The 13,523-nt window shown below is 50.1% G+C and overlaps 3 protein-coding genes across 3 annotated transcripts; 2 read left to right on the top strand and 1 right to left on the bottom strand.

Moving 5' to 3' along the window:
• Positions 1 to 43: 43 nt before the first annotated feature.
• On the top strand, positions 44 to 1,982 carry TGME49_304480 (3-oxo-5-alpha-steroid 4-dehydrogenase; the record flags this gene model as incomplete). Its single annotated transcript, XM_002371842.1, has 5 exons — positions 44 to 246; positions 553 to 695; positions 1,159 to 1,367; positions 1,422 to 1,571; positions 1,713 to 1,982. The coding sequence occupies 5 exons, from the start codon at positions 44 to 46 to the stop codon at positions 1,980 to 1,982; spliced, it is 975 nt and encodes a 324-aa protein (XP_002371883.1).
• Positions 1,983 to 2,322: 340 nt separating this feature from the next.
• TGME49_304490 (hypothetical protein) lies at positions 2,323 to 7,344 on the bottom strand. The gene is made up of 5 exons (XM_002371843.2): positions 6,011 to 7,344; positions 5,390 to 5,600; positions 4,748 to 4,924; positions 4,062 to 4,288; positions 2,323 to 3,382 (listed from the first exon to the last, which is right to left on the bottom strand). The coding sequence occupies exons 1-5, from the start codon at positions 6,157 to 6,159 to the stop codon at positions 3,262 to 3,264; spliced, it is 885 nt and encodes a 294-aa protein (XP_002371884.1). The 5' UTR covers positions 6,160 to 7,344; the 3' UTR covers positions 2,323 to 3,261.
• Positions 7,345 to 7,467: 123 nt separating this feature from the next.
• TGME49_304500 (hypothetical protein) lies at positions 7,468 to 12,020 on the top strand. The gene is made up of 6 exons (XM_018782420.1): positions 7,468 to 8,223; positions 9,056 to 9,278; positions 9,543 to 9,597; positions 9,936 to 10,112; positions 10,411 to 10,594; positions 10,888 to 12,020. Exons 2-6 carry the CDS (start codon positions 9,094 to 9,096, stop codon positions 11,073 to 11,075), a joined length of 789 nt encoding a protein of 262 aa, XP_018637226.1. The 5' UTR covers positions 7,468 to 8,223; positions 9,056 to 9,093; the 3' UTR covers positions 11,076 to 12,020.
• Positions 12,021 to 13,523: the final 1,503 nt, after the last annotated feature.

Here is a 13,523-nt window from a genome sequence, read left to right on the forward strand (position 1 = left end):
CAACCGTCACGTTTCTTGTGAGCTTTCCTGAAGCAATCAGAAGATGGCTTTTTCTTTGCCTGGAATGGTGCTAGAGAGAGCGCTGTCCGTTACCAGAAGCCTGTTGAAAATGCTCACAAAGTTTCTGCTTCAAGAACCAGCGGCTGAACATGTTGAAGTTGACAAATCTGGCGTATACCTCTTTTGGGCGGCCGTTGGACTTGCAGCGTTTGGACTCGTCACGGTCGTGGGACAAATATTTATCAGGTGAAATCCATAAAGATGTGCATACAAACTACAGTCTGACATGAGCGTACACACCGCGTACTTCTCTATGTGGCCAACCCATGCAGAACCAAAATGAAGGAGCTAGCATCTCTCAAGCCTTTTGAAAAAGGGGTTAGAGGGATTCCTTGATATTCTCTCGACGGAAAGGCGCTTCTTTACCGGCATATGAGCGGGAGAGCCACGTATGCATACAGGCGTAGATACATGCGTGATAAGGCGATCGTTTCTCATTCCGTCAACTGTCACTTTGTATGAAGGTCTCCTTGTCCTTGACTGTATCTGCAGAGCTCCATGGGGAAAGTTTCGAAACGATGCGAAGAGCCGAGTGTGGGGGCCTTCGGTTCCTTGCGCCGTGGCGTGGATGATTCAGGAGTGTCCATCGTTTTTCATACCGTTTTCCGTGCTGGTTGGAACAGAATGGCTTGCGGGTAAGCCACAAGACTGTTCTGTCAGAAATAAGTTATTCAGTATACACCCATTCTGGTATTGACTCGTCCGATTGATTCCCCCCCACGTAAAAAAGCCTTTATAGAAGCGTAGTATACAGAAACATCTGATCCGCGCGTGTGCCTGTTGTGTTTTTTGCGCCCATGCATCTTTAAATTTGAACTGAAATGTGTCTGCATGAACAAAAGGCTGCGTTTACCACCACATTGCAAGTTTGATTGTAATTAATCTAGGAGATCGCGCCAGATGGACTAAATGCAATCTGAAACGCAATGCCTGTGGTAGCAGCTTGCGAAGGTAAGCGTTACTTCTTTCCTTTCCTCGTGCCTGGCATCCCAAAAATATATTCACGTGATGGACATTAGTCCTCTGTGATCATGCAGAGGTGCTAGCAGCGTTGTCTCGATCGAGTCTAATCCCTCTCATGTGAAATCTGTTCGTCAGGTCGCCCCATCAACAAAATCCTGCTAGTGCTGTTCACCACCCACTACGCCCACAGGTCGCTAGTTTACCCCGCTCGTCTCTACGTTCACACACGCTACCAAGAAAACCAGTCGATGCCGCTTGGAATTTCCGCAATGGCGGTCCTTTTCTGCACGTACAACGGCATGATTCAAAGTTGGAGCGCGATATCTTTCGACTACTCCTCAGAAGTGCGCGGCGTACTCTATTTTTGTGGTGTCATTAAGAAGTGTGTGGGTATGCAGCTCGACCCGTTCCTAGCCCCTCGTGCTTCTGTTGATGATTGCTCAGCGGCACTTCGTCTTATATCCGGAGTTTGTGTCTTTCTATGGGGAATGTCAGTGAACATCCGTTCAGACTACATCCTGATGAAGTTGCGTGTCACTAGCGACCGTGTCTACCAGCGGCGAGCTTCCACTGCATTCTCCAGTAATCGTGGTCGGTCCATTGCCTCTCGTCGATCATCGGGCTTCGGGACCAGACGACGATCGTCTCGCCTTGCCTCCCGCCTCGACAGCGGCGACATGTTTCCTGAGATTACGCCGAATCCTGTACTCTCTGCTTCTGCTTACAGAATTCCTGAGGGTCTCTGGTTCAACTATGTATCGTGTGCAAATTACTTTGGCGAGATCTGTGAGTGGGCAGGTTACGCCATCGCATGCAACACGTACGTGGCACTGAGCTTCGCTGTTTTCACTTTATGCTTTCTCACGGGTCGTGGTGTTCAAGTGCATCGCTGGTACTTGCAGCACTTCGAGGAAAGATACCCCTCTGGGAGGAAAGCGGTAATTCCGTTCATTGTGTAATTTCGAAAGTGTTGCCGGACACCCTAGTTTTACAAAAAGGAACCGTTCCACGGTGCACGACTGACGCTAACAATAATCGTGAGACGGCGGAACTCCTTTTTCCCGCAACACATCACGTTATATACTTTTTACGCACTGCGGGTGTGGGGGTACCGTCGTCCCGGATTCACACTTATATCTGGCTTTAACCTTCCTCGAAACTTACGAATTTTTATAATTATTTCTGATTTGGAGGCGTCTCTGCAACAGTGTCTCTTGTAGTGCCACTACAAAAAACTCCACCTGAAAAAGTATCTTTGCCGTGTGGAGACAACCACAGCTGCCTTTCTGCTTTTCAGACGACTGTTAACAGCAGAATTAAAGACATAGTCCTGTCCGAAACACGAAATCAACTGCTTACAAATGGTCAACACGGTCACAGCTGTTACGTTCGACAGCAAAGATGCACCTGAAATGGAACATCGGAAAGAGGAACGATTCAGAAGTCACTATGGTATGCTGCATTCTTATTCGCACGCGAAAGCGCCACTACCTGATATTACCGACTGGAATCGTGTTCCACGGACGTTTCCTTTTGAGACGGCAACCAGAACCTTTTCACATCAACAACCGAAGAGGATGATCTTGTCGGGCGGTTTAACTAATACAACGGCGTTTTCCACGTACCAAACATTACCGTAGAATACAGAGGACATATGAAACCCCTGTGAATCACCCCCGTGTGTGGTCAGTCCCGTTCGCGGCATGCAGCCACTTAGACGCTTCTAGGATTAACGTCTTTCAGTGGACGTTATCGCCGGGGAATAAAAGTCGAACAGGAAGGTCGACAGAAATGCAGTACTTTACACGGCCCCTTCTAGCTATGCGCAGTGAAGTTCGCCTATAGAAATGTGTGCATGCACAGACGTACGCATATGGATGAGCATAGTCACATGCAACAGGGGAAGCATCTCGAAAAGAGAAACGCCGCTGAAACCGTCCTTCTTCCAAGCGCTCCAGAAGGTGCGCAACAAGCAAGACTGCGCATACGGGAAGCTGTAAACCAGCCAGCTCCACGTATTCGCCAAATTTCTTCTGTGGAAAAAAGCACGTGAGGAAACATGACGCTGCTGAGTAAGCTCCTTTGACTTTCCATGACTCACGAAGAGACGCTGGCATCGCGTTATGAACAACTCAATCCGACGTCGGAGACGTGCACTGGGTTTTACGGCTCTTCAGTTTTTCGAGGGTCTGATGAATTTGAAGCCTGTTCTAACTGTGGTCACCGGCTCCTTGCCGGTCACGAGAGGCTTGCAACGTCCGCGTTTTGGAACAGCGATAGATCTACAGACTTGACTCCCGCCTGGCTCATCTTGGTAACGGCTTCGCGTCCACGTTCAAAAACTTCATCGACCCATCGCCTGACAGAAGCAGAGAACAACGGGTCAAAATCCCCCAAAACATAGCCGATAAGTGTTCCTTGCCGAAATCGGAGAAAGCGGAATGCCGTTCGGGTCTCTGGAGGACTGAGATGCGCATAGAGCGAGCAGCATGTGACCACATATTTTCATCGGCAGGACACAAGCATCACGTCGACCAACCAGTGAAGAGGCACCGAATGAGACAAATAAAATAAGGGGGAGACAGGTGGAAAGAAGGAGAGACTAGGATTCAAGCGGACAGACACGAACCAAGTTGATAAGATTACGCATGTGAACTCCGAGGGACGGACGAAGGTGAGTGTGGAGACCCAAACGTACGTAGAAGAGAAAAATCTGACCTACACGAGTACAATGAAGAAGGCAGCATCAAGCAATCATGCTGATACAACGTTAACAACATCACCTGTTGTATTTGTATTCAGAGTAGATGAATTAAAATCTCATACGTGAAACGCACCTCTCTCGGAAGAAAACCACACCAGGAGACATGCGGCTTACACCAACATCGTCAATTCTCTAGGCACACGTCCTGGCATGTGTGTACTGCCTCTCCACCAACGGTACTTTATGTGGACACAATCCGAGTGGAGTGCGGGGTGAGACCCTTCCTACTCTGACAGCTGCACAATTACGTATCTCGAAGGCGAGAGAAAATTACCTGAAATCAGCTGCAGTTAGACTTGACAGCTTGTGGCCGTCATCCACAACCTCCAGCCTGCACCTGCCTACTTCGGAGGTTTCGATGAGGCGAATCGAATCGTCTAGAGGAATTTCGCTGTCAACGCTTCCGTGGACGATGATGACGTATGGGTAGTCCGCAATGGATGCTAGAGGCTTCAAATGCATGTAGCGGTAGTACTGGTCAAGCGCTGGACTGAGGAGTAACTGGACATGAACACAACCAGAAAACACAGCTCAGTTGGCGAGACGGAAATTCATTCTGTACGTGGCCCAAAGTCTCATCGACGGAAATCTTATACGTGCAGACATGCGTCGTCAAAGTGTGCACCTAGGCAGCAACAAAACGAATTCGCATGCGCATTAATGAACGCATGGGCCCCCGTCCTCAACACCATACGGGCTAGGGAAAGCAGACCAAAAATGCTTCGCAGAGATAGAACTTGACAGACGTAGAGGATCGAAATATTGTCCTTGCAACGACAAAATGGGTCTTATTTTGAACACTTTGCAACGTGCTTGAATCGCAGTTACAACGGTGCATACTTAAGGTGACACATGCGTATACTCGTGCACGGATAAGCATATGCATGCGCCCGTGTACCGCCGCCGAAAGAAACGCCTACAAGGGGTGTCATTCGTGAAGGCGGACTCGCCAAAACTTACAACAGGCAGTTTGGGAATGTCCATTTGAAGGCACACAACGGCTCCGAGAGAAGACGCCACAATGACGTTCGGCTTCGACTCCTTGAAGGCCTCTTCAGCGGATGTAACTGCTTGCTTGACCATGAGGCTTGTAACTGCCCGTCCGGCCAGGGAGAAGACAATCCCGCTTACAACGAGCTGTAGAGAAATAAAAAGGTCCAACTGACTTGACGAAGCATGCTCTGCATTGTTAGGGGGCATCCCTGAAGAAAGAACCTCTCTACGGTGTTGATGGGGCCAGAGGCTGTGCATTTTCGATCGTCTCATATCAGACAAGGGCTATGCTACCAACGCCAAGACTATCCGATAGTGCACACGCAAAGAACGAGACAAATTTCGTGAACATACGCATTTAAAAATGTACAAGCGCATATGTATATAGTTATACACAGAGACGGATGCAAAGAAACACACACGCCGGCAACTGCATATGGCATGTTCCGGCAGGAGGGCTCCCGCCGAAGCATGACGATGTTCCCACACCGACAAAATGGTTCTTTCGGAGTCCTCGACGCGAAATCCGAAACTGTTTTCGCTCAGATACAAACGACGGAAGACGACGGCACGACGAAACGCCTGTTTTAGTGCTAAAAGGGAACTCACCGTTGCTACCAGCGAGAGAATCCCAGTCATCATGCTGTTATTGACAAATGCCGTCACAACAGCTCCAATCAGAACGAGCAAAAGGACGCCAAAACAAATACCGAACCACGTCATGATCCGCTTGGACTTGAACTTTGGAATGATAAGATTTTCCTTCCCGACGCATTCCTCCAGCATATGTTGGATGTTCGGGTCAGGAAAGGCCCTCAGCCTGGACGCATGAGTCAAGAAATAGGACTAGCGGGGTAAGGAAAAACTTCAGGCAGGCTGCAAGTAGGTACACACCACTCACCATGCTGCGGTCCACTGCATGAGAAACAGAAAGACAAAACGTAGATGAAATGTATATATATATATATATATGAAAGCATGCATTCGCGTATGTGGAAGGGAAATACGGAGTGGTTGCCCTATAGACACTTGCCCGTGTATTTTTCATTGCGACCATCTGTATGCATGTTGGGTGAAGCACCGCAAAGGACGAACGCAGTGAACCGTCACTTGTACCCACTGATGCCCTACGAAGATCGCCGAATCAGATATGAGTACACATTCGCAGAGTCCCACTGCTCTCTGAGTGACCATAGAATAGTGTAGGAACTCCTAGAAAAAAAGACCTACTCATGCAGGTACATAACTCGCATTGGGAGGTTGCGACCTTCTTCGGCTCCGCCTGCGGCCGGCTTCTTGTCGGTGAGGTGGTCCGTCTGCAGGCTCCCAGCACTGGTGGTGTTTGTCCCGCTAGGGGACCGTTCGGGTGGCGTTGCCATTGCTGTTCTACGTCAATCACGTTTCTGGAAAAAACGACAAACGTTGTTTCTTCCAAAGAGGCTCAGGGAGCAAGCTGAAGCGGAGAATAATGACCCATGAAAAGTCTGCGTCGTGTGGCGGGCCGTTGTCTTTGACGATGATGTACAGACCCTGGAAAAATCGAGGGCCGGTCGCGTTCCACTTGATGCAGCGTATACCGAGGGAAAACGGACAGATTTCTTTCCTTGCTGAACTACGTTTGCCGAAACGCACTAGAAGAGCCGAATATACGTTCGTGGGCCTATTCCCTGGTGGGTCTCTCCTTAGTGGCTTCCCCCTGGCTTCCCCTCTCATTCACTGTCGAGTCCTCGCTTCCCTTTCCTGTGTCAACGTCGTTAAAAATCCGAGCTCGCCACACATGCGTGCCACACAGCTGACGGGGTACACTCAGTGTGACCTCGCGAGTTGTCCCCGGTGCAGCAGAAAAAAAGTTGCGCACCATAATACAAGGTCTCCGTCATTTGCAAAAAGTGGCCTCTTTCTGTTATGGTCGCGGCACAGCTCTTTTTTTGTCCGGGAAGCGATGCGGCTTGCACAGAGCCTGTCGTTGCGAAGGAGGGGCTCCACAAATGTCGGAGGGATGAAAACACGGCAGGAGATGGTGAGAAAACTGTGTACTAGAAAGAACTGTATGGGAGAGATGGAAGATGAGCAGACGCGCGCCTAACTAGGCCCTGGGCTCGAACGTCAAGCACGGGGTCGGAAAAAACGTCGTGTTCGTGCCAGTCTTCTTGGGGAGCCGTCGCGTCTCCGCTTTAGCGGGCAGACTCTGCGTAGAGGCTTATTGTCTCTCCCGTGGTCGCCTCGCGAACTTTTTCTCCTCGCTTACCCTGCGTCTTCTTCTCTGGAATTTCATAGAGATGAAGCGATGACAAACAAGATAAAGTCCGGCAAGATGTAATGGCGCGGCCTGCACGTTTTCGATTCAAGTTCAAGCTGTTGGGCTAGGGCTAGCGCGGCTGAGAAAACTGGGCTAGCTTATCCGGTCAGTTTTTTTTTTGCATGTCAGCTGGCCAGTTTCTGCCTTCTTTTCTCGACTTATTACCAAACCGTACGACTTGTATGCGAGATCTCTCCTTTCTGCACGCAGGGGGAACAAAGGTCTCGGATATTCGCGTCAAGAAAGTGCGCGCGCAACGGGAGATGGTGGGCCGGCACAACGCGCCCTTTCCTCGACCTCCTCTGCGGCGGAGGCGGGTAGGGTGGCCGCCCATACCGACCCTCTTTGCGCTGCTGCTGACGCAGACTGCGAAGCGTTTCAATGTGCGCGCGTCGACAGGAGCAGACAGGCACTCTCCCCCCTGAGAGGGGCGGTCGGGTGTATGTACAGCCTAGCTGTCACATGCAGACTCACAGCATCATCGAGGAAGTCGAGGTTCGCGGTGTGGCTTGGCTCTGGACTTCCCAGGGGAGGTTGTCGAGAGACGTCTAACTCGGGTTTTTGCTGTACTAACTGTCTGTCTTCCCCAAGAGTTTAGGCGCTAGTGGGAGCGAGAGGAGATCCATTCAGACAACGTTTCTAGGCCTAAGTTTTCTCTCTGGAGAAGGCGGGTGGCTGGATCCTGCCCTTGGCCGTGCCTGCTTCCCGAGAACTGGTTGTCCCCGGCTCGCTCGGTCCGTCCGTGTCCATCGGAATTGTCGATTTTCGGTAGATTAGAACTTGCGCAGTTCCGTTTTTTTGCGTGAAGAGACGCGGCAGCTCCTGACTTCGCGAGCAGATCTGACCGGTTTCAGTGGAATGTGCCGAGATTTTGATATTGCCAGCGCGCGAACCTCGGTATCTCGCTCCCCCCCGACACTCTCGTAGGGGCTGTGGCTGTCACAAACCCAAGCAGGTCGCCGAGCTGGAGGCCTGTGCCCAAGGGTTTTCAAGTTAGAACATGTAATTGGTTTCGAATGCTTATTGCGGATTGTAATACCGGAGGAGTTACAGGCCTCTTTTTTCAATACATCGGGTCGTCTTTTTTAAGAGACTGACTGTGTCCGAACGGTCCAGCTTCGGTCTTGACCTGTCTTTGTGGCGGGTGAGCAAACTGAAGAAAGCAAATTACGCAAGTCTTTGTTTTGTTTAGTCTGTGGAGATCTCGTGTAGCATTGTGGACAGCGTGTGCCAGCAGTGGGTGTAAACGACGAGAATGATTTAAGCCACGGTATGTCTAGCGGTCTCTCGCCGGAGCCACCAGCGGGCGCGCCCTCCAGATGGAGGACTTCTTCCATTTAAAAAAAGGCTGTTAACTACCGTTTGTGACGTTAGTGTTTTTCCGAGGTTCAGAATCTCAGATGCAGCATCGGAGCCAAGCATGATATAGACCTGCTATAACGCGTATAACGGTGATAACCGCATGCCACACGCCAGGGCCCGGCGGTGGTGGGCATGAACAGTACTAGATTACGTCACAGAATACGCAGGCATCTCCATCACAGTGGTGTAGAACAGATTTGTGCAGAACTGAGTTGTAGACCGTTTGGGGCGGTTGAAGACATGTGTAGGTTTCACAGACTGGTCTAAACTCGCAGTTCCGTAGGTTGCGGAAACAAGCCAGAAGCGCCCGTTAGGGGGAGATGAGGTGAACAAGGCGGGGGAGGATAGATGCACGTGGAGCCTTTTCATTAAGAAGCAGCCGCATGTGTGAATGGGAAGACGTGCTGATTGTCGCAAGGACGGGTAAATGTGTTGTGTTTTGGCAGATTCACAGTCACCTTGCAGGGTTCAGTCGCCAAGGTCCGGGCACTGTGAGGACGGTTAAGGCATTCTGCCCATAATGAAGGTGCAACGCGTGCGTTCTTCTCTTTATCAGATTCACAGTCAGACCGAACACTACAGAATTCCGTTGCCTGGGTGATGACATTCAGCAGGAAACAGGAGACTCTCGCACAGACTGCACTTTTCCACTATGCCGCCGCGAATCCTGTATCTCCACGGCCTGGAGGGCGGCCGTGGGTCGGAGAAAGAGAAGATGCTGGAGAAGGTTTTTGGAAAGCAAGATGTGAAGGCTGTCAATCTCAAGACGCGCCAGACGATCATGCTATTTACTGGGCTGTTCACCCTCTTGGCCGTCTTATTTATTTGTGGCTTTGTGTAAGTCGAGTATGTCTTGGGCACAAACATAAATGCAGATCTTAGACCAGCACAGCGCGCACCATCCTCAGACGTGCGAGGAAACACGTGGGAACTCATTCAGCTGCTCCGTGCAAACGGCTACGGTAGTCCACCGGTATACTGGAATCGCATTGAATGCAAGGTGAGGCATGGCCGTCAGTATGGAGACGCGACTGGGGCCATGAAGGGTAGTACAAACCGTCACATTTCGTTCTGTCTGTTTTGATGTCTTGTCTTCTGCAGGGCCTGTTTCGTGTTACTCAAGTGGTACATCGGTCTTTTGGTAACACTCCTAGGCGTAAGGCAATCGCAACTGCGAGGGGCATGAAACGGATGTTTACACGTTTGGGGACATTTGCCTGTACCTATGTAACCTTCTCCATAAGCAAGTAAATACGGAGAGGAAGAGAGGATGTTCTATGCAAGCGCTTTTTATCGTCAGCTCCAGACGTTTCGCAGTTCGTGTTCTTTGTGGATTTGTGATTGGAATTGTTGTTTGCCTACTAAACGATGCTTGCCACGAGCTGATAATGAACCGGGAGGGTGAAGTGCAGCCAGGGCGTGTGAGTTCAACATAAATTTCAATGCCAGTGCATGGTGTGTCACTTTCGTTCATCTTCATCTCGGCTTTTGCAGATCCTCGTGCTGGCTGGAGGTTACTGGGTTGCCGGCAGGGTCGTCACTCAGTATATGGTGAAGCAGGCAAAACGGCTGGCAGAGAAGAAGTTCAAAGAATTCAGGCCGAATGTGATAGTTGCCGAGACATTTGGAGCGGTCGTCGCTTTGAACATGAATGTCCCTAAAGTGGCGATGGTGAGTGGAGGAATCAGATCCGTCAAGCAGCATGAAAGATCCTTTGTCCGAGCAATAGTTGGCATGTGTTGGAGAACAAACGGTGGGCTTCAGATTTGAATCAGCAGTAGATTGGATCTCGTTGACACACTTTTGTGATTCGGGTTCTGTATGTCCAAGGATTGACGTGTTACAAATGCAGAGACCTTTGCTTCTTTGTTGACGGGTGTGCCTTCCCCGAGAACTCGAGCGTAAGTCTCCGTTCTGCTGTTACCTGCAGTAAGTTATTTCTGTGAAATTTTGACGCCTTTGCATGCAGATTTTGCTATCTCCAGCGCAGGACCAGTACACTCGGTTCATGAAGATGAGCACGTACTGGGGAATCGGTGCATATCCATACGTCATGGTTGTCCACGGATCCCACGACAAAACCATTCCCCTTGATGACTCCGTTCGCCTTATCGAGACCAGCGAAGTGGGCCGATGCAGACTGGAAGTTGTTGGTACGTTTTTCTGATTCGCTGTTAGCATATTCGACGCACTCACACTCTCCCTTCGCAGTAGGAACGCGAGACGCTGAGAGACGTGGACTGTATTTTGTCACCGAAACCAGAAAGCCCTAGCGATCCATCTCAGCCGAGAAACAACAGCCGCGTCCACGTCATGGACGTATAATTCTTCATGCGACTCTTAAGCATGTTCGTGTGTGGGGATCTGAAACGGTGACACGACATTCTGTGCGTTGAGAGTAATTGTTTGGTTTTCTGCTGTTGTGGATGGATTGTGTATTGTGCAGATGACAATCATGCACTGAAGGGTGTAACAGAGGAAGACCTTCAGAACTGGGTGAAAGAAGTTTACACAATCGGGAAGCAGCAAGCTAAAAAGATGGCCGCAGCTGGTGACAAGCAGGTGGATCTTTCCCTCTTCGGCGACGATGATGATGATGTCAAAACATCTGCTGGAACATCTGATGCAGTTTAAGCGAGATAATCTGCATCCTCGGGGTGCGAAGAGATTAACAAGGCAGCATAATTCAGAAGCATCCGACGAAAGTTTCGATTCGCATGCTGAATGAACGTTCATTTGTTTGCCCACCAATACTTGGGGATTCTCGAACCAGTTGTTCTAGATGTCCTACTGAGTTACATTTTATGGGCACAAAGTGTGAAATTAAAAAGAAGAAGCATCGAGATGCGCTTCTAACATTGTAATAACATTTTAATGATGTTGCTCGTCGCGTACAAAAACCCGCATCAAAAAAACGCCACTAACGTGTCAGATGGAGTCATTGACATCAGTGTTTCACGCTGTAACATCACGATTGACAACGGTGACTTGGACATCAACGCAGTTGCTCTGTGTTGGACTAGGCGCGGGAGTTGCTTCGAAGAGTGCCGGAGGAACAACCTGTCTGGGTGAAACTTCTGTCCGTTTCCGTGGGGAATACGGGACTGCGGACGAGGACTGGTGTTCGACTTAAGAGGGATGCGCGGCTGCCTCCACCCTCACGAAAAGGAATACGAGCAACGAAGGACAGGAACTGTCCCCGAGCGAAACGGAGAGTGTTGTTGTTGTCTTCTCGTGTTCACGTTTTTCGATTCATCGGTGGTTTGTGGTTAACCCGAGCTCTTTTTTCTGCTCGACACGACGTTGAGAAACACACCAGATGTGTTCCTCTAGATTTGTTACCACGCGATGCTGTTGGGTGCAGGCCGAGAACTGCCAGACACATGTGGATGTGAAAACGATCGTTGCGGTTGTCCAGTTCAATTCTTCATCAGTTCGTCCCTCTACCGGCAAAGGCTCACTCGCAGAAAAACCTCGGGCATGGACAGATGATCAGTCTGCCGCGTGGTCATACACGCCGGACCGTCTGCCCATGAAGGCGGTTCTTGACAGAGCAGAAGAGAGCGACGCATGTGGGTGTTAATTATGGATAAATCGTATTCCGGTACCCCTGCGGATTTAGAGCTCCGTGGTAGGTCACAATATGAGTAGCGAATTTCCAAGGCGCCCCAGGCGTGTGCCGCTGCAACGTTTGCGCACATCGCATTGCAAAGTAGGTCACCACAGTTCTGAATGCGTATTCCACGTTGCACAGGGGGCCTTTCGAGGTCTTCTGTTCGTGGTGTTGGCATTGCCATCCGTGCTGGAACGCCCACAGTGACAGCGCGGACGATGTGTGACAGGAGGTGCTGTGTTTCGATAAGGTACAGTGGCAGTAGCTTCTTTTCAGGCCGTGTAAAACGCGTTACCGAAGTACATTTACAATTCAACGAGGGCAAACAAAGGTGCTCCCAATAGACGGTTTACTATACTATCAATCAGAAAGACGAGGGGAGCATGTTCCACTTTACGAGTAGAGATGGCCATCAATGTGTTCCTGCCCATAACTTACAGCAACACACACGGGGTACATCAGAGAATGCCTACACTGCAGTGAGTCGTCAGTGATTCACTGCTGCTTGACATCTCGTTCTTTGTGCCCCTAAACCTAGTGAGAATGCCGGCGAACACGGCAACGCTTGGGGGTGAAGTTCCTGCCCGTTTGTGGCAAAATGTCCACGGGCTTTGAAAAACGTTAACGAACTTGTTTCACGTAGTTGTCACAAGGTACAATGAGGCTTTCTGGGGGAACAACTCTGTAGCAAGAACCTGCACCTGTCTTCACTTGACTTGGGCTACCGCTCGCTTGTCTGCTGGGCTGCCCAGCGGCTCGATTGCTTAATGGAAGAGGGGCTTTGCTGTCTATGATTTCGAGACTGAATGCCACTGTTAAGCTGTACCTTTAAGGGTGGTATGCTGCTTCAAGATCCATGTCGCCCATTTGAGGAAGCATCCCTTTTCCAAGGTAGTCGAAGAACTCGTTTCTCAGTGCCTGTCCGGCCCCGTTTTTTCTCCGGTAGTGTATACACCCAACAAAACACGGGGGAAACCGTTCTGTTCTCCCGTGTTCACAGCCACCTCCGAGACTGCGTGTTCCGAGAAGCATTCAAGGCAAGTGCATTTGTGGATTCGCACGACACGACATTATTTTTGATTATGTTTGCATGACACGCCGGCGACCATACGGCTCAAACAGACTATAAGTCTTTTCATATTCTACTAACCTAGAAAGGTGACCTTTGGTGGGGCGGTGAAGGAGATCCAGAGAAAGCCTCACAAATTCTAGGCCTTGTTATGTTTCTGACAGTATAGCACCATGTTTTTCGATAACGTCTATCAACTCGCCTGCCTACCACAAAAGCGTTGCAAGTGTGTGTTTGGGGGCTGGAAAAACTGTACCGCAGACGATGTGGATATATACAGAGTGAACGGCGACAACAGCAACCGGTGAAGAGCCAATACGCCTCAACTGTCGGTGTTTCGATGAAGCTAGAGCCAAACTGACGCACATCACCGTACTCGCTCCCAAACCCTGGGAGTTTG

This window comes from Toxoplasma gondii, chromosome VIIa (genome assembly GCF_000006565.2).
Source record: "Toxoplasma gondii ME49 chromosome VIIa, whole genome shotgun sequence".
Taxonomy (NCBI): Eukaryota; Apicomplexa; class Conoidasida; order Eucoccidiorida; family Sarcocystidae; genus Toxoplasma; species Toxoplasma gondii.